Source organism: Parasteatoda tepidariorum, chromosome X1 (genome assembly GCF_043381705.1).
Source record: "Parasteatoda tepidariorum isolate YZ-2023 chromosome X1, CAS_Ptep_4.0, whole genome shotgun sequence".
Classification (NCBI taxonomy): Eukaryota; Metazoa; Arthropoda; class Arachnida; order Araneae; family Theridiidae; genus Parasteatoda; species Parasteatoda tepidariorum.
In genome coordinates, this window is record NC_092214.1 from 42902122 (window position 1) to 42925309 (window position 23188).

Genomic DNA, 23188 nt, shown 5'->3' on the forward strand with positions numbered 1-23188 from the left:
AAAATGAGTATAGAAAAAAATAAATTTTGTTTAAATATTTGTTTTCAAAAAATAACTCTGAGTTGGCGACAAAATAACCTTTCCATAATTCCTTTCCAATCACTTTTTTGAAGAATCGTAAATTTCACTTTTACCAGCTGGTTATGGTCATTGTAAATAATTGATTAGAGTACATTAGAAAAAACGTCAGTTTAAGTATTATAATACTTAACCTTTAAAAAATCAGTGTAGGATGTACCCGACAAATGTATACCGGACAGTGGTATTTTAAAAAAACGTCAGTGGTTCAATACTCTTGTGATGTCTTCTCAAATCTGTGCTACCTGTTTTTAAATTTCGCAATAGTTTACACGTTGTTCTTTGTACTCAGTCTACGAAACTGCATATGTATCTAAAAGTTGTTGTTGTTGCAGTTAATTTACGTCGCACTAGAGCTGCACAATGGGCTACTGGCGACGGTCTGGGAAACATCCCTGAGGATGATCCGAAGACATGCCATCACAATTTTGATCCACTGAAGAGGGGGTGGCACCCCCGCTTCGGTAGCCGGACGACCTGCACGCGAAATCGAGCACTTTACGGTAGCACAGTTTAACGAGGACCAATACCGTACACCCTCGGTCCCTACACAGACTGATACAAGTAGTCACCCACCCGCACACTGACTATAGGTAGTGATGCTTGACTTCGGTGATCTGCTGGGATCCGTGTCTTAACGATCAATCCACTGCGGTACATGTAGCTAAAAGAAGCTTTTATTGATTTATTATTACTTATCCATAAGATGCTTATTTGAGTCAAGCTGAGAAATCAATAGCTCTATCAAAAAATCAATCGAAAAAATTTAAGTTTTAAAAAGACATAACAAAGAGGCATCCTTGGTTACGGTAAGATACGAACTCCTAACCTCCATTCTAAGCGTTTGGAGGTATGACGAGACCAAATGAGCAAGGAGGACACTGTAAAGCAAACAAAAAATAAATAAACATCACTATTTTATGTATTTATTTGTTTATTTTTAATTTGACTTAAACACCTATGATTTTTCACAATTCAAACTGTTTTTAAGTAAAAATTGAATACCTCGTTATAGACATTTAGAAATAAAAATTTTGGCTTTACCGTTAATTACTGAGAGTCATTATTATTTTTAATTTTATTTAAGATAAAATCTATTAGAATAAAGGAATACGAATGTTTTCTGGAGTTAGAAATACATATTTTTACAAAAATCGATTTATAAGCAAACAATGACTTGATATAATTGGAGCAAGATCTAAAAAATAAATATTTTTATGAAATTTATCGTTTTTGACATTGTTGTCTTGACTGAATTTGTCTTCTTACTTTTTACTTTAATAAAAACATAATAAGCATGAGTTTTGAGATTTAGCAAATGATAAAAACGAATGCATTTTTCCATGAATATAAATTAAGAAACTTTAAAAAGAAAATTCTTTTTTTCCACATCACCAAGTGTTATGAACAGTTGATACTCTTGTCGTTGCATGATTATTTTTACCTTAAAATTAATAAAATTCAATTTATTTGTTTACAACATAAGCAAACATGTCAAAAATACCCTGGTTTCCAAAAGTTAAGCTTATTTTTACACTGAACCCGGGTGTGAAATTATGCTTAACTTTTGAGGAACTTAAAGGATAAAATGAAAATTATCTTCACTTCGAGAAAAACAAAAGTCCTTAAAAACAACTAAAATTCACTAACGGAAAATAGTGGGCTTCGTTCTATGAATTATGTTTGTGCTTGAATTCATGCAAATTTTATTACTACCTTTTACAAATCTTTCTGAATACGATAAAATTTACCATGTTTTCTGGCTTTATGGAAACAAAAAAAAACTGTGTTACTCAATTTTTGGTAATATTTACGATAAAATATGGTCTTATTGCCTTGGTGTTTGATAGTAAAAAAGATAAAATTTGGTAATTTTTTCAAAAAGTTGGTAGTTTTTACAGTGTAAGTGTAATTTTAAATAATATAATTGCTTTATTGAAATTGCATACATTTGCAGGCTTGTGTGCTCAATTTAGGCTTATAAACCTTTGTAAAGTAGAAGGACAGATAAAACAATTCAGTTGTAGTTGTAGTTCATTTACGTCGCACTAGAGCTGCACAATAGGCTATTGGCGATGGTCTGGGAACCATCCCTGAGGATGATCCTAAGACATCCCATCACAATTTTGATCCTGCAGAGGGGATGGCACCACCGCTTCGGTAGTCCAACGGCCTGCACGTGAAGTCAAGCACTTTACGGTAGAACAGTTTAACAAAGAACAGTTTAACAAAGACCTTGGTCCCTACGCAGACTGATCCAAGTGGTCACCCACCCGCACACTGACTATAGGTAGTGATGCTTGACTTCGGTGATCTGCTGGGATCCGTGTCTTAACGATCAGTCCTCTGCGGAACATAAAACAATTCAGAGAAGGTGGATTCACGAAGAATACATACAGGGTTACGGTGGGTTTCGAACCCGCTACCTTCACGCTTTGCCCAGCGTTTGGCGGGTGATACCGCTCGTCCAGAGTAATCCCTTAAATGACATTAAAAATTTTAATTTGTTTACCCATATTTTACTTAGTAAGCATTTTTTAACTTTGTTTTTGGTCTGTGTTAGTTGTTTTCAATTCTATGTAAGCTCTAAGCCAACATCTACTATTTTTAAAACTATAAGAAATACGCATTTGTAATTTAACTGATACACATCAGTCTATCCCAAAATCTTAAAATGGAGCATTAAAACGAGAATCTTAAAACCAGAATCTCTTACGTGTGAGAATGGGGGTGGTATGTAGATAGTGGAAAAGTGAGATGAACTCTATGCCTTAGTTTATAATACTGTGTTTCTATTAATGAAGCATCCCACAGTGGACTGATTGTAAAAACTCTGTTCCCAGTAGAACACTGAAGTCAAACCTCCCTGGCTGCGGTCAGTAAGCGGGTGGATGACCACTTTGATCAGTCAGCGCAGGGACCGAAGGGGGTACGCGGTATCGGTCCTCGTTAAACTGTTCTACCGTAAAGTGTTCGACTTCGCATGAAGGTCGTCGGGCTACCGAAGCGGGGATCAAAATTGTGATGACATGTCTTCGGATCAACCTCAGGGATGTTTCCCAGACCCATTGCGCAGCTCTAGAGCGAAGTAAATGAACTACAACTATTATAGCTAACACAAAAGTGATCTTATAGTTCAGTGATTAGGGCAGAGAAATTTCACGCAAAATACGTGGGTTTTAATCCAGTTCCTGTCTTTCAAATAATGATTTCGTTCTTTTCTTTCGGTACAAGATGTATGCAAAGATATCATATTTCCGATAAATTTGTGAAGATCTGCAAAAGTTTCGCAGCTTGTGAGAACGGTCCTTTAAATTGTTCCTTTTAGGGCCAGTTTTGTTTCATGCAGGCAGTTCACGCTACTCGAATCGAGAGCCTGATAGGTGAAATATATTTTTCCTCGAAAAATGTATTAATCAGGTTCTCTTTTTCTCTCGACAGTGATAGGAATTGCAAAATTGGTGTGGATCACTGTACACAGTTCAACGCATTTCCTCTCACCTTATATATCGCTGTTAAATATTCTTTCTGGCGAAAAACTCACTTCTCATCTGCAATTATAGATGCGTGAATTTTGCGCCATGAGAACGGTTTCTTAAAATTTATCCACCTCTCAAGATTGTCAGAAATAAGTAGCTGGAAGCGCTCGGAACTAACTAAAAAGCATAATATTTAAATTGGAATGGCATCCAAACACTCACATGTGGTAATATGGCGGTTTACATAAAACCTCCAAAAGGCCACATAAATTTAGTTAAATTATGTGCTTTTATTAAGACAAGATTGCTTTTTTTGTATTTTATTAGAGGTAAATCAGCAGTTGAAATAAAGCAGGGCATTGAACAAGAAAATGTTTTGAATGCTTTTGACTGTCTTATTGAGGGATCAATGAAGGACAGAATATCTCACTTTGTTTTAAGGTACTTTTAGAATAATTATGAAAGATCGATATCAGTGACAAGTTATTATTTACATGTTAATATATAGATTTATTAAATATATATTTTATTGTTCATTGAGTTTAAAATTGTTGAGTCAGTACCAGTTTACTTTTTATAAGTTTCGGTTTTGTTGACACTAGTATACCGTCTTTCTCTACTTATTTTAGATGTTTCTTATTAATCCTTTTTTTTTTACTGGGATTAATGACTTATTTTTAGGGGAGATTTCCGTATCGCTATCTCTGGTAGAATTATCGCCAAGTCTTGGCAATTTCCGAACCGCGGCCCGCAAGAAACCAAAAAAAAAAAATCACAGAAAGGGACCAACTCGAAAGGTATAACTCGTAGCCACCCCTGGGCAAACATCTGCATTGAAAATAAAATAAATTGATTGACCTTGGTGATTGTAGTTGGCAGGACAGATCATGATTAGGAAATATCCCCCTGCTTTATGAAGTGAAATAATTTAAAATGCTTATTACCTCACACGAGTTATGGAAAATGCGTAATAGTTTTCTGATTACGACATTGAAAAGGTCTTACCTTCTAGGTTTCTTTGGAGGAAATAGCTACTGTAATTTAAAAAATATTTACTCTTCATAAAAGTAAAATATATATTTATTTTAAGAAGAAATAAAATTTTAATTGTTAAGCGTTGTTGGTAGCTGAGAGAGTTGAAAATAGTAATAAAAACAGGGGTGCTCAACCATTTTATTTTTTTTTAAGCTGGTCACAAAAAATTTGAAATATCAGTTTAGTGCCAACTTTGACATGGATTTACAATAGTGAAATATGGGATATATTTAGATTATCTTTGAAAGTAATATGAATAATTTACAAAAATTAAACTAAATAAATGAAAATGTTTAATGTAAATAGGTAATTTCCATTTATTTTTACTTGAAGATAATATCAAGATTTAGTTATGAGTATATAGTTACGAGATAAGTGAATGTAGTTATTTGCAGAACCAAGTAATTTATAATACATAGTAAGCTATGTTAGTAATTTAAAGACATACTGAAGAAAAAAATAATATAAAGTCAAAAAAATTTAATTTATCACAGAATGTAACTATTACTCAGAAAGAAAAAAGTGTCATGATTGGAATTGGTTTGAATCAGAATATGACTCTCCTTAGGAAGATGATCTTATACAGAGTATACTGTTGAGGAAAGATTTTTTCTGTTACTTTTTCTTTTCTGTAAAATTTTATTGCTTCTTTAGATAGTCTAAGGTCCATTTTAAAAATTTTTTAAAACGAAATTTGGCTGGTTGGACATATCTTATTCATTCTGATAAATATATGTGATATAAAAGCTGTTCTGTAAATCAATTTCTATTGCGTGAGTCGTCGGGTAGACAAACAGACAAAAAATATGTATTTAATTACATTGAGTAATCAATTTACATCTAAATTTAGATAGATTATGGGTTTTTTAATAATTTGCTGTTACAAGATGCTGTCTTAATATCTATATTTTTGTAAACAGATGTTCATATTGAGAACGGAATCTTGTATTGAATGATTATTTTTTTTTAGATTCCTTTGTTCTGCTGATTTTGAAATGAAGGAATTTTTTATTCAAAGTGAAACAGAACTATTTAAATATCGCTTGGAATTTTATTCTAAAGATGATCTTAAAAGAGTGATGTTCAACACATGCAGGCAATGTGAGGAAGTAATTCAGCATACTGGCATCATCAAGTCATACAGGAAAGTGTTAAAGACATTTATTCATTTAGCGAAAGACTTTGAAATAGCAATTCAAAACAAGGACAATTTTTTAAAAGGTATTTTTATTATGCTAAAAGTTTCATTATTAATTCTGTTCGTATTTGTCAAAATGTTTGCATTTACTATTGTTTTGTTTAGGGCTATAAAGCTTTTTGTTATGAACTATATGCTGTCCAACTTCTATGTATACCTTGGGAAATACTGAAAAGTTCTGATTCTTTATAATCGTAATGCTTTTATTATTTTAGTTACATTTTTATGTTTTATGTGAATCTCAAGTACATTGATTCACAGGTTTCTGCAAATCGAACATTTTTATTCCAACAAAATTTTCTCTGAGTTTTGCTAATCTAAAATTTTAGTTTTAAACACTGAATAGGCTAATCTTAGTACTTCTAACGAAATTGTTGAGTCCATTTCAGCAGTTTTCTGTGTGAAATCTATAGCTTGCAAAAACAGCAGTACTCATGAGGAAAATACTTCAAGTAAGCCAGTGGGTTTAGTTTTTGAGGAGGAATCTGTTTCATTCGAAACTTGTAAAACTAAAGCAAATTCTCCTGTTTCTAGTGTTGTGCCGATTTTTAGATGCTTCCCAAATAGATGATGAAGATTTATCTGACATCAATGGTGGAGAAATAAGCTTTAAAAAAGAAACAAACTACGGTTACAAAGTAAAAAATATGTGTCCGAAAAATATTCCTTCTCTTGAAAAATCCTTTCCTTAGATGTATTTCAGTGTTTCTGCTGAAGGGTAACTGTGAAAAATATGCTCTTTTTTATCAGTATGGGCTTTGGTGCAACATGGGCGTAGATTTTTCGACTCACCCTACTAGTTGCATCCGTATGCACGAAAATAGTGATAAACATAAAGAAGCAAAATGCCATCTATTTATCGAAAGTTTCTGTAAACAACTTGATGCAAGCTATCTCTTTATATTTAGAAGAGACAATTATTACAGAAATAACTTTTGCTGAAGTTTATGCTTTGATGCAGGTGAGGCCCAGTGAGGACAGCTGGATTTGATTGCAAGATACAAAGCACCAGGAGTATGTGTTGAACATTGAGGAGAAATTTCTTGGAATTATTAATTCGGGTTCTACTATTGCAGAATCTATTACAAATGCCATTGAAAAGTTCTTGGTTGCAAAAGGCATCAAATTGCTTATTTATTGCTTTGGGTGGTGCCAATGTAATGAGCGGGGAAACAACAGGTGTGCAAGGAAGGATGAAATTGCATGCTCCTCATTCTGTAAATGTAAATTGTCGGAACCATGGGCTAGCTCTTGTTTTTGTTCACCTATTTAAAAAGTATGATAACTTAAAATTATTTGATTCTGTATGAGTGAGCCTGTGGAAAATGTTTCACTACAGTCTGGAAAAATTGCAGGTTTTTAAGGATATACAGGGAGAAGTGTATAACATAAAAACTTTCAGTAAATGGATGGCTTTCACATGGCAAAGCTTGTGGAAGAGTTATAACACTCTCTCATCAATTAGTGGAGGCCTTGGATTTACTTGTTTGTCAAAAACAAAGAGCCTGAAGTAAAAGGTTTCCAAGAGCAGCTCTTAAATCCTCAAGTGTTATTGTTTTTATCAGATTTTTTAGGGAAAGTGGATAAGTTAAACTTATGGTTGCAAAGTCCTGCCATAGCATTCAGCTCGGTCTCATCACAAGTAAGCAAACTTGTTGATGATGTGCTAGATTTCTCTAAAAACCTTCAAAAAGGAAACAATTTCAGAAAAAGTAATGTACTACTTTCATTTGCTTTAGACTGCACTACACTAAGTTGAATTTCATGAAGCAATTCATGTCTCAGGATTCTTCTGAACTTATTAAAATCTTTTAGAGACTTTCGTGAAACCTCTTATTAAAGATTTTGAAAAAGAAATGGAGAATGCATTTATGATTCCTGCTCCATTAAATGAATTTGATTTGTTTTTCGACTAAAATAGTCCTGGAAATATTATTTTAGTCTAAATACTACTTATTATTTTACCAGGATTATTTTAGTCGAAAACTAAAATAATCCTGGATGTATCCCAGCCAACCCTGCTTTCTTTTTATGAGAAAGAAAAAAGTCATGAATTTAGAGGTTCAAAGAATATTTAAGCTCCTATTATAGATGAAACAGTAGCCCAGATAGAAATATCAGGATTTGAAAAATAAATTTCAGCGGCAAAACTGGCGTATCAGATGGAAAAAATGAAGGAGGCACAACTGCTTATTAGCCAAGCAAGCAGGAGTTGCAAGCAAAAAAGAAGTTGGAAACAATTTAATCAAAAGACTTGTTTAGAATATCAGAGAGTTTTGGAATGTGGACATTTTATGCTAACTGTATGAAGTTGCTTTCTTTCAGCTCCATTATTCTTTCCTCAACTGCCAGCATGGTGAGACTATGATGAAATTAATTTGCGCTCACGAATAACGCATCAATCTTTAAATATGCATTTGAGAATAATTCACGATGAACTTGACACTCTTTCTGAAACAGAATGCTTAGAAATTTTATCCAAATTTAAAAATGCTGACAATCGCTGATTATGTCTGTGAGGGTTGTTACAATATCCAATGTAAAATTGTTAAGAACTGCTTAAGATACAAATATTTAAGATATTTCTTTTGAACAGAATTTGGCAATTAATGAAAAAAGTTTGATTTAAATATCTTAAAAAGTTTCAAGCAAATTTCTAAGTAGTTTTTCCACTTTTTGAAAGAAAACTCAAAACAATCAGGGGTTTTCCTGTAATTTCATTTTGTACTGTTAAACAAGATTTATTAAAAATGAGACCGGCATTGTAGGAGATCATATCCAAAAAGTATGTTTTCTTTCCTTATACCATCACATTTTGGTTTCCAAACAATTATTGTAAGATATTATCATTTGTTAGTAAATTTTGTTTTATGAAACAAAATAAAATTTGTGGAAAACCCCTGATCATTTTGAGCTTTCTGTTAAAAAATACAAAAACTGTTTAGAAAATTGCTTGAAGCTTATAAAATTTTTAAGATATTCAAATCAAACTTTTTTCATTAGTTGCCAAATACGATTCACTAAAAAATTAAGAAAAAAAGATTTTAAATTTTTTTTACGCATGCGCAGAATTACCTTAAATACTTTTTTCTTGTGCAGTTTTTGACAAATTGTTTTACAAATTTTAAATAAATAATTTTCTAATTAATTTTAAATTGCTCCAAAAATATTGTTTGATTCCATTGAATATTTATAAAGTTATAGCAAAAAAACGTAAGGCTAAAAAAATTAGTTTTTTATAAAAATGTCCATATTTCTATAGATATTTACCCTAGGTTTACGAAATTTTATGCAGTTATTTCAATTAACAACTAAAGTAATCGATACAAGTTACAAGCTTATTGTTTGATTTTCTGACATAGGGTGTTCAAACATACTTCTTTTCTTTTGTAATTTATTGTTAGTCTCCCAAACCTCTGTAAGCTTTAAATTTTATTGTTGAATATGAAAAATTGCATAAACTAAACATCTCTAAAGTTATAAATTAATCCTTTAAGTATTTCTTGAGAAATTTTAAAAAATGTTGAAAACACAGTGTCTCTTCCATTATTGTAGGATTTAGTATATGGTAGTGTATGTGTATATTATATTATAATTATTAATATTTGCTAATATGGAAATAATATAAATTCCAATCAGTTATAAATAATAAACCAGTCTATCTGTAAATAAATAAACATGGGTTAATAGTATTTACCAGGTGTTTTTCATGGTTTTTACTGGTAAAAACCCAACCCCTGAAAACATACTTTATTTTAAATTTGTTTAAGTTTCATGTAAATGTGTTTAATTATCTAATGTATTTCATCATCTATATTTGTTATTTAAATTTTTTTTATTAAATGCTGTTTGTAATTACATATTTTAAATTGAAAAATTTTTTGTTGTGTGATTTGTATTCCATATGATTTTAAAATCACCTATAAATGTTTGCTGAAATTGAATTCAATAAATATTTTTTAAGTTATACACAAGATAATAAATCACTCATGAATGCTTTTTGAAATTGAATTCAGTAAACATTTTATAAGCATGTGCACAATCACTTGTATTTAATTTAATGTTCCAATTTTAATTAATGTTGCATAATATTAGTTGGATATTTTCACTTCAGAAAATTTTTGTTCTTAGCCATATTCTCAATGCAATGCAACTTATGTTTTCGATTATAATTTTTCTTTAGAGGCAGTATATTGTTCCACATCAATTAATATGGTGAAAAAATTTTTTTATATACTCCCCATAATTTTTGTGTCTTTAGTTGGTATTTATACATAAATAATTTAAAATTTAACTCTTTTTCTTTTTCAATTTTTGCTTGCATATTAAAACTATTCGTCATTTAAAAAACTATAATAATTTAATTTAAAGTTATATTTATTTGCTTAGTTTAATTAAATACCAGCAAATTATTTCAGTTTGATTAATTATCAAAGTCTTTTCTCTGAACAATCACTGTAATTCTGTACTTAGGCCTATAGCTAAACTGGGTTTAAATTTTTTTACACATATTGTGCTACGTTTAATGCTCACTGTTTTAGTTTGTTTTTATTTGATTTTTTTTTATAAATTTTGCTAACATAAATTACTTCTTATGCAGTACCCTTCATATATGTTTTGAAATTTGTCAAGAGACGTCTACATCCTTTAACTTCAGGATTTGTGTCTGTGCCTCTTACTGAACTCAAACATTTACTTATCTCATTTTTTGAAGAATTTGTATCGCAAGGAATATTTCAAACAAAATCATCTCCATGTATTCACCAGATCAATGATCCTCGTTTCTCTTACATGGTAAATGAAATTAAGGTAATAAAATCAGTATTATATTGTATACAGGCAAAACTTGATCTAAAGTTTCCTGGTACTAACTGCAAGTTTATTTTAAAACCAGATATAAAAGCTTTTCTTACATTGTGTCAGCTAAGGGATAAAAAAAAAGCCTCATAGCTTATCCAAAGGCCCAATTTAACTGAAGCAATACTGTACAAGTATATTACAACAGATTTGTCAATAAAAATAGCAATTTGTGATTAATGATAAGTTACACTATTGTTTTTTTTTCTATGTGTCATTTAGTAAAAAAAGATAGTTATGATACAGAGAACAACAAAAAGTAGGGAAAAAGGGGAAGAGATGTATAGACAAGATCAAAAGACACTTCAAGAGCTTAGCTTGGGCATGGGGCAGACTACTTTAGGTTGTTAGGGAGGCCATGATCCAATAGAGTCAGTTCCTATGTAATCTTAAGAAAAACAACAATAAAAATCACTCTTTCAAATAATGAGTACTCGGGGATTACTAATCCTTATTAAGACCTCTAAAAATTGGCCAGGTACCATAGTAATATACAGGAAGCTCTTGAACCTTAGTTTCATTTAAGTCATAGAAAATGCTAATAATTTTTTTTCTTCCTTTTCTCATGAAATATTAGAAAATTTTTTGATCTTTTTTTGATATATGTATAAACATGTATGCATATGAAAATGTATGAATGTATGCATATTTACATAAGGAAAACAATGTAGATGACAATGAGATTAAATCATAGTACAGTAGGGAACCGATTATCCGGGACGATCGCTATTCCGGATAACTGATTTTTCCGGTTTTCTGAATCGCTACAAAAAGCCGTTTTTTTTTATTGTTAAACCCTACTAAAAAAAATTTTTTTTTAGAAATAATCTTAAAAAGAAGAAAAAACGATGGAGTTATACACTAATGATTATTTCCAAAATGATGGTAAGGTAAACATCTTTCAAAAAAGAAAGAAAAATCCTAAAATCTTATGAGGAAAAAAATGTTTTTTTTAAAAAATGGTGGGAAAATTTATTGAATTTCGTTCCGGTTTTTTGGTTTTCCGGTTTTCTGATTTCCGCATAACGGGTGCTGTACTGTACTTTAGAAGAGAAGCAAAAATGGGAATCTTTTCAAAATCTTGAGTCCTTTGCTTTAATAATAGGGATTTTTTAGGGAAGATGTGGTAAGATCCCTAGTTATACCATAATCAGACTATAAAAAAAATGAAAAATGAAGTATTGGTTCTCTTTGTTGAGGCATGAAGGGAAAAACTTGTAATAACTATTACAAAAAATTCTAAACATTTAATCTAAGATTAAGTGTTATATGTATAAAATAACTATTTTTTATTCTCTGGCACTGCATGAAAGATAGTTAAACATATATAAAGTGCCTTATTGAGCATGCTTAAAAAGTTGTTGAAAAGACAAAAGCAGTTAAAGAAAAAAAAAGATTCTGTGAGAATAAACTGTAGATATTAATAAACCTGAACCTTAGGAAGAAAAAAGAAAAAAATCGGCTTTGTTTTAGTTTAAATTATAAACGTTTTTATTAAATTACATAATTCTGTACCTTGTTTATTATTTTTTTTATCAAAAAAGATTGATTTACTTTTCCAATATAAATGTTTTAATATTATTTTTATTTGAAGGTTATTTCTGCTAATTCCTTCCATCAAAGGAGAAAAACTTTTTTATTTACCCTTTTAAACCTCACGGAATATATATTCCCCAAGTAAATTTTTGGTTTAATTGATAATGTTAACTTCCCTACTTCTATTTCGATGGTTGGTAGCACTTATAGAACTGTTAATAAGGATTTTTCGAGATGTATGCATCATTTTGTGAGGAAAATAACTGAAATAGAGCAAAGGAAAAGTGAGTGTCATAATGTACACATTTTTTTAATATTCCTTTACGTTGTTTTGAATCCTAATTTGCATGATTTTGAAAGTTTACAATTTTATTATCATCTGTTACCATTGGATACTGGTGGGACCGCATATGTGCCACTTATAAAATCTAATGGGACATCAATGTCCCAGAGTCTTACTGCAAGAAGTTAGTCAAGATTTTTTAAAAACTTATTTGTCATTTGGTAGAAAAACAATTGTCAATTTTAGAGAAACAGTGTGCTGCCAAAAGAAAAATTTACTCCATAAAAAATTAGAAATCAGTCCTAAAAGTGTTAATGAAAGAGAAAGCTAACTTATTGTCTGCTTACTTTTTTTTTTTCTATTAGTGATATTTATTTTATTATACTGAACATTTTTTATCTAACATGTCAATTTTTAAACAATAGCATATTATTGTTTCAAAATTTATGTTAATTATCTGTTATTTATCTTCATTATTAAATAAAGCATGCTTTGATTTTTGCTTATCTTGAAAACCCATTATCCTTGCCGAAGTTTTGTCTGAATGCAAGACTTTTCACTGTGTGTATATGCATGTATAAACAGCTTTGTACCCAAATGACTATATAAACATAAGCTAGAAGTGTTTAATTTATCGTTTGCAGAATTAACTGAATGCAACTAAAAAAACATTCCAATTACATCTGATTTACATGTGCAATATGACATAACAAATTCGCATGCGTGAGACAGTTCTCTTTTTTTTTTCTTCGTGGTTTCTAAATATTTGCTTATATGTTTAGGGCAATCGGATGCTGTGTGAATGGTCCTTAATATGGTTTAGATCAAATGATAACATGGGTGCAAGTCTTCCATCCACAGGACAGATTTTTGTCTTTCAAAAATGTCCTCGTCGGAAGTAAGATGGAAACAAAAGTGTTTTAAGAACAGAAGATTTAATGGAAAACAGAAGCAAAATAGTTTTTTCTGTCCTCAAAAATTGATTTTTAAGTACCTCAATATTTGTTTCCTGTTGAGTATATTTTTGTTCAGTATATCCTCTCTGCTAAAAGAATTTTTTTTGCTAACAAAATCCCAGCTGTATCTTTGACCTTATTATATGAATGTGAGACTAATAATGCTAGGTAAGAAGTTTAGTCATTTAAAAGTAAATGTCATTTGCCGTATGTTTTCTTCCGAAGTGTAGATATTTCTGGTGATAATCATGAAATTTGCAATTAATGATATAATTTTGTAAGTAAAAGTTGCATTCATTATTTATATTGGTGTATTTTCTTATGCTCCTGTTATTTTATTAAAGGAAGAAATAAACAAAATATTTTTTGTTCAGTATTTAAATTTCATATACTATGGTGAAGCTTTCTTAGATATTTTGCATATGTCATGCATGGCGAGGGGGTATTGTGTATGTTGGGAATTTCAGTCAAAAAATTTTCATAATTGCTCTTTTTTTCAACCTGCACCCATGAATGATAATAAAATAGATATGTTTTTTTAAATATTTATTTAAATTTCTTTTACATTACCATTTATTTTATAATTAAATTAATTATAATACCTTAAACCCATTGAAATTTATTTTCCTTCATCTTAGACAATATCTATTATTTGTCTTATTTATGACCAAATAAAGAAATAAAAAAATTGAATGTAATTTAAATTTTAATAATATGGGCTATTGTTAATTTAGTTTGATTTTATTGAAACCTTTTATTTTCATGTAATTATCTGTATTAGTTCATAGTTAAAAAATCTACATCTTTTGAATGTTTTTAAAATTCTTAAAAACATCCTGTTAAAAGTGCATTTTTAATACAATTAATAAACTAGATTGCTATTTTTCCTTGTTTAAATAAATGGCTTAAATATTTTAGACTTCTTTTTTTAAAAAGAGTTTCTTCTTTGGTGGCTTATCCCATTATTTTTTTATTGCAGAAAAAACTTGTTATTCTTGATATGTAGCATAAAATGCCTTATTTCATGAGTAACTTGAATTAAACGAGACTATTTTCTTTTTAAAAAAATCTATTCTTCCTATAAAAAAATCTATTATAAAAAAAAAATTTTTTTAAAAACAAGTTCATTAATATCAAGTTTCAAAAAAAAAAAATTAGATTGTAAAATGCCAATAAATTGCTGATGATTGACAAAAACGAATATTTAGCTGTAAAACGAGAAAAATCTCAATTGTTAAATTAAAAGCCTTTAATTTGTAACTAAATAAAGTAAATGCACATGATATTACACAGAAACCAAAAATTTATCACTGCTTTAATACATTGCACATTTTTTTGAAGTTTTTTTTTTAAATAAATAAATAAAACCAAAAGCTTTCTAATAAATTTGATTAATTAAATGGACTCTTGTGGAAATAATTTCATACTTTTAATTCATTATTTCAAATCCATCAATATTTCTTCCCATTGTTTTCGTTTTTTTATATTATTGTTTGTTTGCAGGCCTGGTTTAAGTCTAATATCAGTTTCTCCATTTCTACTTCTGGTATTGGTAATGCCAGAATTATAAGAGAGGAAAATTTAAACGCTGAGAGTTCGAAATTCCCCCAATGCATGAAGAACATTCATTTCTTGCTTCGCAAAACTCACAGACTACAACACCATGCAAGAGTAAATATATGTTGTTTTTTGTTTAATTTTTTTCAAGATATTTCTGATTAAATAAGTAACTGCAAATTGAAGTCAATTTTTTTAATAAATTCAAAACATTATTCAAATAAATTCAAAACATTATTTTTAATAAATTTAAACATTATTATTATTTTTAAATATTTTCTTTTAATTTTTTGTGATGTAACAAATAATTATGATATGATGAATGATTATGATATAATGAAAACAACCATGTTTTTGTGATTTTCAACTTGTTTGGAATGACAAGTGGTAAACATCTTTTTTCAATTCATAACTTTCAATCGAACTCATCAGTTTAATTAAGTTCCAATTCCTCAATCAAATATTTGACAAAGATGAAGAGTTTGTGACTTTTTCTTCATTCTTTTACAATTATTATTCAGTGAGTATATAAATGCTTGAAAAATAAGATTAACTTTTTAATTTATTGAAAGAAAGATTTCATTTCATCATTATTACCTAAAATTACAACTGCTTGTAAAACATTGTGAAAATGTTTTTTCAGGAAAATCCTAAAATTATATTGATTATTGGCGAGAAAATAAAACTTACCATTTAGAAAAATAATTCTTAACATTTTCCAGTGTAAAAAAAAGTAGAAATGTGAAGTTAAACACTTGGAATTTCATATCTAACATTTTGACGCAATGTTCAATATATGGTGAAAAATACCTTTCTTTTATGCAATGGTTTAGCTTTATTTCAGAGCATATAGTTATGACCGTGCACAAACTTTAAGAAAAACAAAAACTTCTGTGTGTCAGGGATATAAAGAACTTGATAATGTAAAAACTTTATTTGCCTCAAAAAATTATACTGTTAGAAAAAGTGGACATGTTACAAGCACTCAAAAATGGGCAACCATTATCAAGACTTGCCAGGCGTGAAAGTGGAATACAAAACAGATTTGAAAGAGAAAATTAATTTCAGTTCTGAATTGTTTGTTAGAAACGTTTACTGTTTCAAGTGGGTTTTGTATTCCTCGCTAATTGTTACATCATTTTGAAGTATATAATTTCAAAATACAAAATTTGAATGTATTTGATCAAATAGTTCTCAGAAAATATTTAAAAATACGGATTTTTTAAAATTTGATTTAAAAACTATTAAATTGAATTCGTTCAAATTTTTTCATTCAAAATTGAGTACTTTAAAATATTGTTTAAGTTTGTCTTTCTATTCAGTTTTTTTACTATTATTGCGTAAAATAATAAAGAATATTAAATAATTATTTAATGGAATTATCTTTATATAAACCAATTTTATAATTGCATGAAAAAAACTTGATTCTCTTAAAAAGTTTTTGGGATGTAGAGAAACACACAGAGAGTGAAATTAAAATTAAGGTGTTCAAACATTCAAGTACTGCTGCATAAACTAAATTTATTGGGACCATATTTTCTGTATTGCAGCGAATTATTTTTCTAATCAGCAGAAAAAAACACCCAAATGAAAACTAAGTGTTAATAGTCAAATATGGTTGTTCATTTCATTGCCAGATTAAACATTTTGGCACAAAGGTGAGCTGTTGCACTAACCTTGATATGAATGATTATTCATACTAAATTTAGTCCTCACTAAAATTTCTTTGAATCATGCCCATATTTGTTTGTCTGATATGTTTTATACAAAAAAAAAAATTAGCTAACAGAAAATGTCTATTTTCTGTTTACATTTTAAAGTTCATATTTAAAAAAGTGCACAATTTCTAATATAAGGGAAATTTTTACCATAATTTGCTTAAAAAATGACCTCGTTTTTCTTTTTAGATTCAGTACATTCTTTTTTTAAAAGAAATTGGTGTTCCATATGAGGAAGTCCTTAACCTATTTATGAAGGAATATTCTTTTCCTATGAATTTTACAAGTACTTGCATCCATTCTTGGAGTGATAGTAGAAATCGTTATATTTATAGCATTCAACATTTGTTTGGAAGGAGAGGTTCTAGAAAAAACTATCGAGCACATAGCTGTTATTCATTACAATGTTGTAATTCACGATCTGTGTTTGAAGGAGGCTGTCCATTTGCTTGTTTTGATAGTGACAACATTTCTAAAAGCCTACTTTCAGAGAATTTGCAAGTAAATTTCTTTTATTTCTCTATAGATTTCATTATTCTTGGTATTATGGGCAATACATTTTAGTTTCTAAATTAATTGTCACAAAATTGTGCAATTTGTGTAGCATATAAATTGTATATAATTAATGTTTATTTCTTGTAAAATTAATTCTTTTTATTGTCCTGTTAAATTTTTGATTTAGTGTATCAATTCTGTGTGCTCCTTTATTTTTAATAGTTTGAAAATAGATAAAACTGATGTGCATGTTCTTAATTTCATCTCACGAATAGCAATATTTTTTCACATGACCTAATTTTTACCTTTAAAACTTACCTACAAAAGTTAAATCTAAATCATTTTGAATGATCAAATAATGAAAACATAGAGGTACTTTTTTTCAAAGCTCTATAAATATATTTCCTGCTGACTTAAATAAGTTTTTTAACTTACTTTTAAACTGTCTAAAAAAAATTTACAATTTAGCTTTAATGCTAACAAGGCATAAGTTAACTTTATTCAAAGACTTAATTTAGATTTTAATTTTAATAAATTTTTTAAAAGTTTCTAGCTAACTTAAAGCAGCATGTCATATAATGAAAAAACTGACACTGTCTTATTCAAGTTTTTTTTTATTGTTATTTGGAGTAAAGTTCTTCTAACTTTAGATGCATATATACAGTGCAAAGTCTCATATCTGGGTGTCCGTTTACTGGAAATGTCTATTTTCAGGACATTTTTTAAACTACCAAAATAAATAATTCACTCTTCCTTTATCAAATTATTTTTTTAATTTCTTTTTGTTGCATCTCTAATAGCTAAACATTTATTCAGCCTTAATAAGCAGACTAAAAGAGTTGTTGAAAAGATGAGAGCAGTTAAAGAAACAAACTATGAATATCAGTGGAGGTGAACATTTATAGTGTTTGACAAGATTTGTTTCTCTTTAGATTATAAATGTTTTCATTAAAAAAATTATTTAATTCAATACCTAGTTTAAGATTTTTTAATTCCCGTTGCTTTACTTTTGGAACTTAAGATTTGTTTTTTAATGTTCTTTTTATCTAATTATCTGTGCAGCTTCACATAATTTCCTTATTCCTTAACATTCCTTTATTCATAAAAGAGAAAGTTCAAATTATCGCCTGCTCACTTTTTTAAATTTATATATATATATATATATATATATATTATCAAAATAAATATTCTTTATTTTTTTAAATCTCATTCAATCTATAAAAAAATGTATGGAATTGATGTAATTATAGTTTATATCCGGAATAATCTATTTTCTGGACTTGCTGAAGTCCTGACAATTCCGGGTGTTGTACTTTTGATTGTGTTTATAAAAATTAATAACTTTAAATAATTAATGAAATTTCAAGTAATTCTATACATTCAGTATATTCAATATATATCTTCAAAGTTTTTTTAGATAACATTTTTTCTAAATTCCAATGAATGTTAAAACATTCATTAGAAAATGTTGCACTAGCAAAATATCTGTCATCAATGTTATATTTCATCTTTAACATTTATGTAACTACCAACAAATATTTTCACTTTGAGCTACCTGTTAAACTTTAAGATAACTTTAATTTGTTACTAATAGACAAATCAATAATTCAGAGTTGTATGACTTGTATATATATAATAATTTACAAAAGTCTGAAAATTTGAGAAAATCAATCTAAGGAAATAAATTTTTTTTTTCTGAGTGTTTGTAGCCACCTAGTTATAATTTTATTTATTTGTATTTCAAAAAAATAATCAGGTTCAAAAAATTTGAATTTATCTCACTTCTAGTTTTTAGCTATGTTAATAAGAACCCTGTATAAATTGATGTTTGTAATATTTCTTTCTTGTAAAGTATCAGTAACAGTGGAGCGACTTTTCTTGCTAAATTTGCCTCAGTACTTTTTCTCTTCTCCACTTTATTTGAATTTTTGTACTGCTGGCCTACTATCCGTATCATTTAAAATTAAGCGATAGAAATAATTGATGATCCACTGATCTGCGATCACTAAAACATGATTCCAACTTCAAGAAATCAATCCTTAGTGGTCTGTGAGACCACTTACCAAAAGTCAGCGATCTAGTAGTGTCAGTATCTTGCCAAATACACCATCACTACATGATGCATCATCACTGGTCAGTAATCAGTATTTTTCCAAAAACGCTGTAAAAAAGGCTTTGTTGATTTATTGAGTATCCTAATAAAATTTTCTGCCAAAAAATTAAAACTTTTAACTATTTGAGATATGTTGGTGGAAGTATATGTTTTACTTTATTCAGTAAGAATTTTGACACTGATACTATACATGCAAACTAAGTAAAAATTCTCAAGAACGATAAATTATCGAAAAAAAGGCATTTTAAATGAAAAATTCTGTGTTTAATGCTTGAAAAAACAAACTATTTGTTAAAGATAAAATTGTACACATTTTTGCATTCTGTGGGTAATGAGAGACAGCTCTGAAATTTTGAATGATAAGTGTTCTTATTTATATTGTTAAAATGTATGATTCAATATAAACTAGAAAAGTAGAAAGTTAAAAGTAAGAAAAAAGTGTAGGGTTAAGTAATTGAATTGTTATTGAATATAAATCTTTTTTTTTTTTCCTTTGAAAAGAATGAAGTTTTGTTAGAATGTCCTAATAAAATTAGAAAATTAAAAGTAAGAAAAAAGTGTAGGGTTAAGCAATTTAATTGTTATTGAATATAAATCTTTTTTTTTTCCTTTGAAAAGAATGAAGTTTTGTTAGAATTGCAGAAACATCTCATGATTGCAAAATTAGTCAGATAACATTGGGTATTCAGTTTTTTTTTGTGTTAAAAATATTTATTTGCCTTAAATATAAAAATTAAAAATTTTAGCATTTTTTTAAAAAATTTATTAAGACATAAAGATTATGATACATTTATAACATGTAAAGGATTCCACATTAAATACTAAGTGAATGAAAAAAAAAATGTATAGTCTGTTTATAATCTTTATATTTCTTTCTCCTTCTTTTTTATTTTATTTTGTTTATGAATTTCTTAAAAGTATTTCTGTTTTTAGGTGAATGATATTGAAGATATCAAGCTCTTATCTGATAGCAAAAAATACACAGAAGCATGTGGCTATTTCCTTAACAAAAAGTTACATATTTTGAAGCAATCAATGGTCAGTCAAAGAAAAGATTCAAGTTCAAGGTTTGAAAATACTGAAATTAAAATCAATAATAATCAAAATTTGAGTAATGAAATTTTGATGCAGAAGAAAAAGAATGACTCCACTTTTGATAATTTATCATCACATATATCTAAACCATCAGAATTTTATTTCATTCTTTCAAATTTCATGAACTAAACATACAGTGATATGCTTTTTAAAAAACTGGTTTATATGTAAATACAGTATTTGGATAAAGAAAACATCTTCAAGGAATTTTCATATTCTGTTAAAAAAAAAAAAAATTAAGTGTTGATAGAAAAATCTAGGCAATATTTTTTCACATTTGCTTTATTGAATTCTATAGAATTTTATATTTTTATTTGCTAAAATTAGCTCATTAAAACCTATACTAAAAAATTGGAAAATATGCATTAGTTTGATTTGTTTATATTATGCTCCTGCTTTTATCTGTTTCTTTTTATTTATAGTGATATGAAAAATTTGACAACATGAATATTTTAATAAGTTCCTAACATTAAAAACACAACATTTTATTGCATGTTTGAACACTTTGAAATATCCTTGTTACTTTTTAATTATGTAATTTAACTTTAATAATTTTGATTAGATTAACATATTGGAGTTTAAAATATTTAATAGCAAAAAAAATCATCTTAAATAATTTTTAAAAAAAATCATTGTATTGTATTTAAAATGCTTCTTTTATTTAGACTTTTTTATTTGTTTCTTATTCATTTAAAAAAAGTGACTAAGGCTGTTCTGATAGATAGATCCTTTACAAGTTTAAAAAATTCTATAAGGAAATGTAGCAATATTGTGTTATTGTTAGGTAATTTACAAAAAATAACTTTTAATTCAGATTTACAAGTAACTAGTAAAGTACTTTAAATGAATTAAATTTATAATTTTGTTTGCGGAAATTCATTCTAACTTGCTTAATGTAATATAAGAAGATTAATAAAATCAAATGGTAATTCAGATCTTTGTATTAACTCATTTTTAAAGTAAGCCTCATCAATATACCGTATTTTTCGGCGAAAGAGCCGCGGCGCTTTTGAAAAAAAAGGTGTTTTTTTCCTACATGCGGCGCTTCCGACGAAAACATTTTTTATAGCAAAAAAATTTATGAAGAAAAATTTTTTAAGATTAAATAATTTTCTGAGAGAAAGACTTTATTGAAAAAATTTATTACGAAGTCGACGAAATATTCATCCGTATCGCTATCTGCTGCAAAACAATTGCCAATTCTTAGCAGCGACCGGCAAGAAAATAAATAAATGAAATAATTAAAAATAAAAAAAAACATCGCAAAAAAAATTAAGTAAATAGAAGGTATGTATCTTCAAGGATGAGATTTTTCTGCTTTTTAGAGGATTTCCGCTTTTGTCTATCGAATTTCTGCTTTTTTTTTATCAAAAACTCTCTCTAAAAATTTCGGTTTTTTATTTTATTTCATAAATATTCCGCATTTTCTGAAAATTCCGTCTTTAAAATAAAATCATTATTTCCGATTTTCAAAGATAAACAAAAAATTCAAACAACGTAGCTGCAAACCCTTCGCCATTATTACTTATTTTAGTTATTTTCTACACTTTTAAGCACAGAAAATAAAATTGTCTGTATTATTGCCCCCGCCCGCCAGATAGCTTGTACTTTCGTAATTCAGGAGCCGCTGTTTCTTGTTTATTGACGAAAAACAAACGAAATAATAATAATAAATAAAATGAAAAATAGCGATGGATTAGCGGTGAACATATTTATTTGCCAATTCAATTAATTTTGTAAATTTTTATTACGGCTAAACGAAAACAATACAAACAAGCCTTTTAGAAATCTCAAGGCCAGAATCTGCTAATATCTGGATCTTATTCACGCGATTTTAATATCAAACATCGATTTTCGTATTTACCTGATTTAAAAGTCGCAATTCTTATTCACGCGATTTAAATATCGTACATTGCTATTCTTATTTACGAGATTTAAAAATCCAATATCGTGATATGTATTTATGCATTTTCAAAAATCGTGATTTTATTACCAAAGATCGATTTTCGTATTTAACTGATAAAAATAATGCATAGTAGGTAATTCTTATTTACGCAATCTGAAAATGACATCATGATTTATTGTATTTTCGTACTTTTGAACTCCAATATAGAGTTTCATATTCACAAGATTTAAAATCCACATATCAGGATTCATAGTCGTTAAGTTTAAAATTAATCATCAGAATTTATATTCACATAGTTTAAAAGTTGCACTTCTTCGGTCAAATTTTTGGATATTATATATATATATATATCGGATACAGTCGGACCTCTATTTAACGAAGTCTCTAAATCCCGATAATAAGTTCGTTATATGGAAAATTCGGTAAATCACCTTTTGAAATACTTAAACACAAAACAAGTTTTAAATTCTTAAGCCCTAGACATAATTAAAATAGCAATTGATACACCTTTATCTCGTAAACTAGTACAGTAGGGAACCGATTATCCGGAATGATCGGGACCATCGCTATTCCGGATAACTGATTTTTTCCGGTTTTCTGCATCGCTACAAAAAGCCGTTTTTTTAATATTAAACCAAACTGAAAAAAAATTTTTTTGGATATAATCTTAAAAAGAAGAAAAAAACGATGAAGTAACACACTAATGATTATTTCCAAAATGATGGTAAGGTAAACATCTTTCAAAAAAGAAAGGAAAATCCTAAAATCTTATGAGGAAAAAAAAAAATTTTTTTTTTAAATGGCGGGAAAATTTATCGAATTTCGTTCCGGTTTTTTGGTTTTCCGGTTTTCTGATTTCCGGATAACGGGTTCTGTACTGTA

General features: G+C 28.4%; 1 protein-coding gene across 2 annotated transcripts; it reads left to right on the plus strand.

The window, feature by feature from the left end:
• Nucleotides 1-3755: 3755 nt before the first annotated feature.
• LOC107445730 (DNA primase large subunit) lies at nucleotides 3756-21658 on the plus strand. Of its 2 annotated transcripts, none has more exons than XM_016060204.3 (6): nucleotides 3756-3998; nucleotides 5563-5813; nucleotides 10391-10599; nucleotides 14926-15093; nucleotides 16887-17198; nucleotides 20239-21658. In XM_016060204.3, the coding sequence occupies exons 1-6, from the start codon at nucleotides 3790-3792 to the stop codon at nucleotides 20527-20529; spliced, it is 1440 nt and encodes a 479-aa protein (XP_015915690.1). In that variant the 5' UTR covers nucleotides 3756-3789; the 3' UTR covers nucleotides 20530-21658. The 2 variants fall into 2 exon arrangements, with proteins under 2 accessions (XP_015915690.1, XP_015915691.1); XM_016060205.3 differs by having other exon boundaries at nucleotides 10391-10584.
• The last annotated feature ends 1530 nt before the right edge of the window (nucleotides 21659-23188 follow it).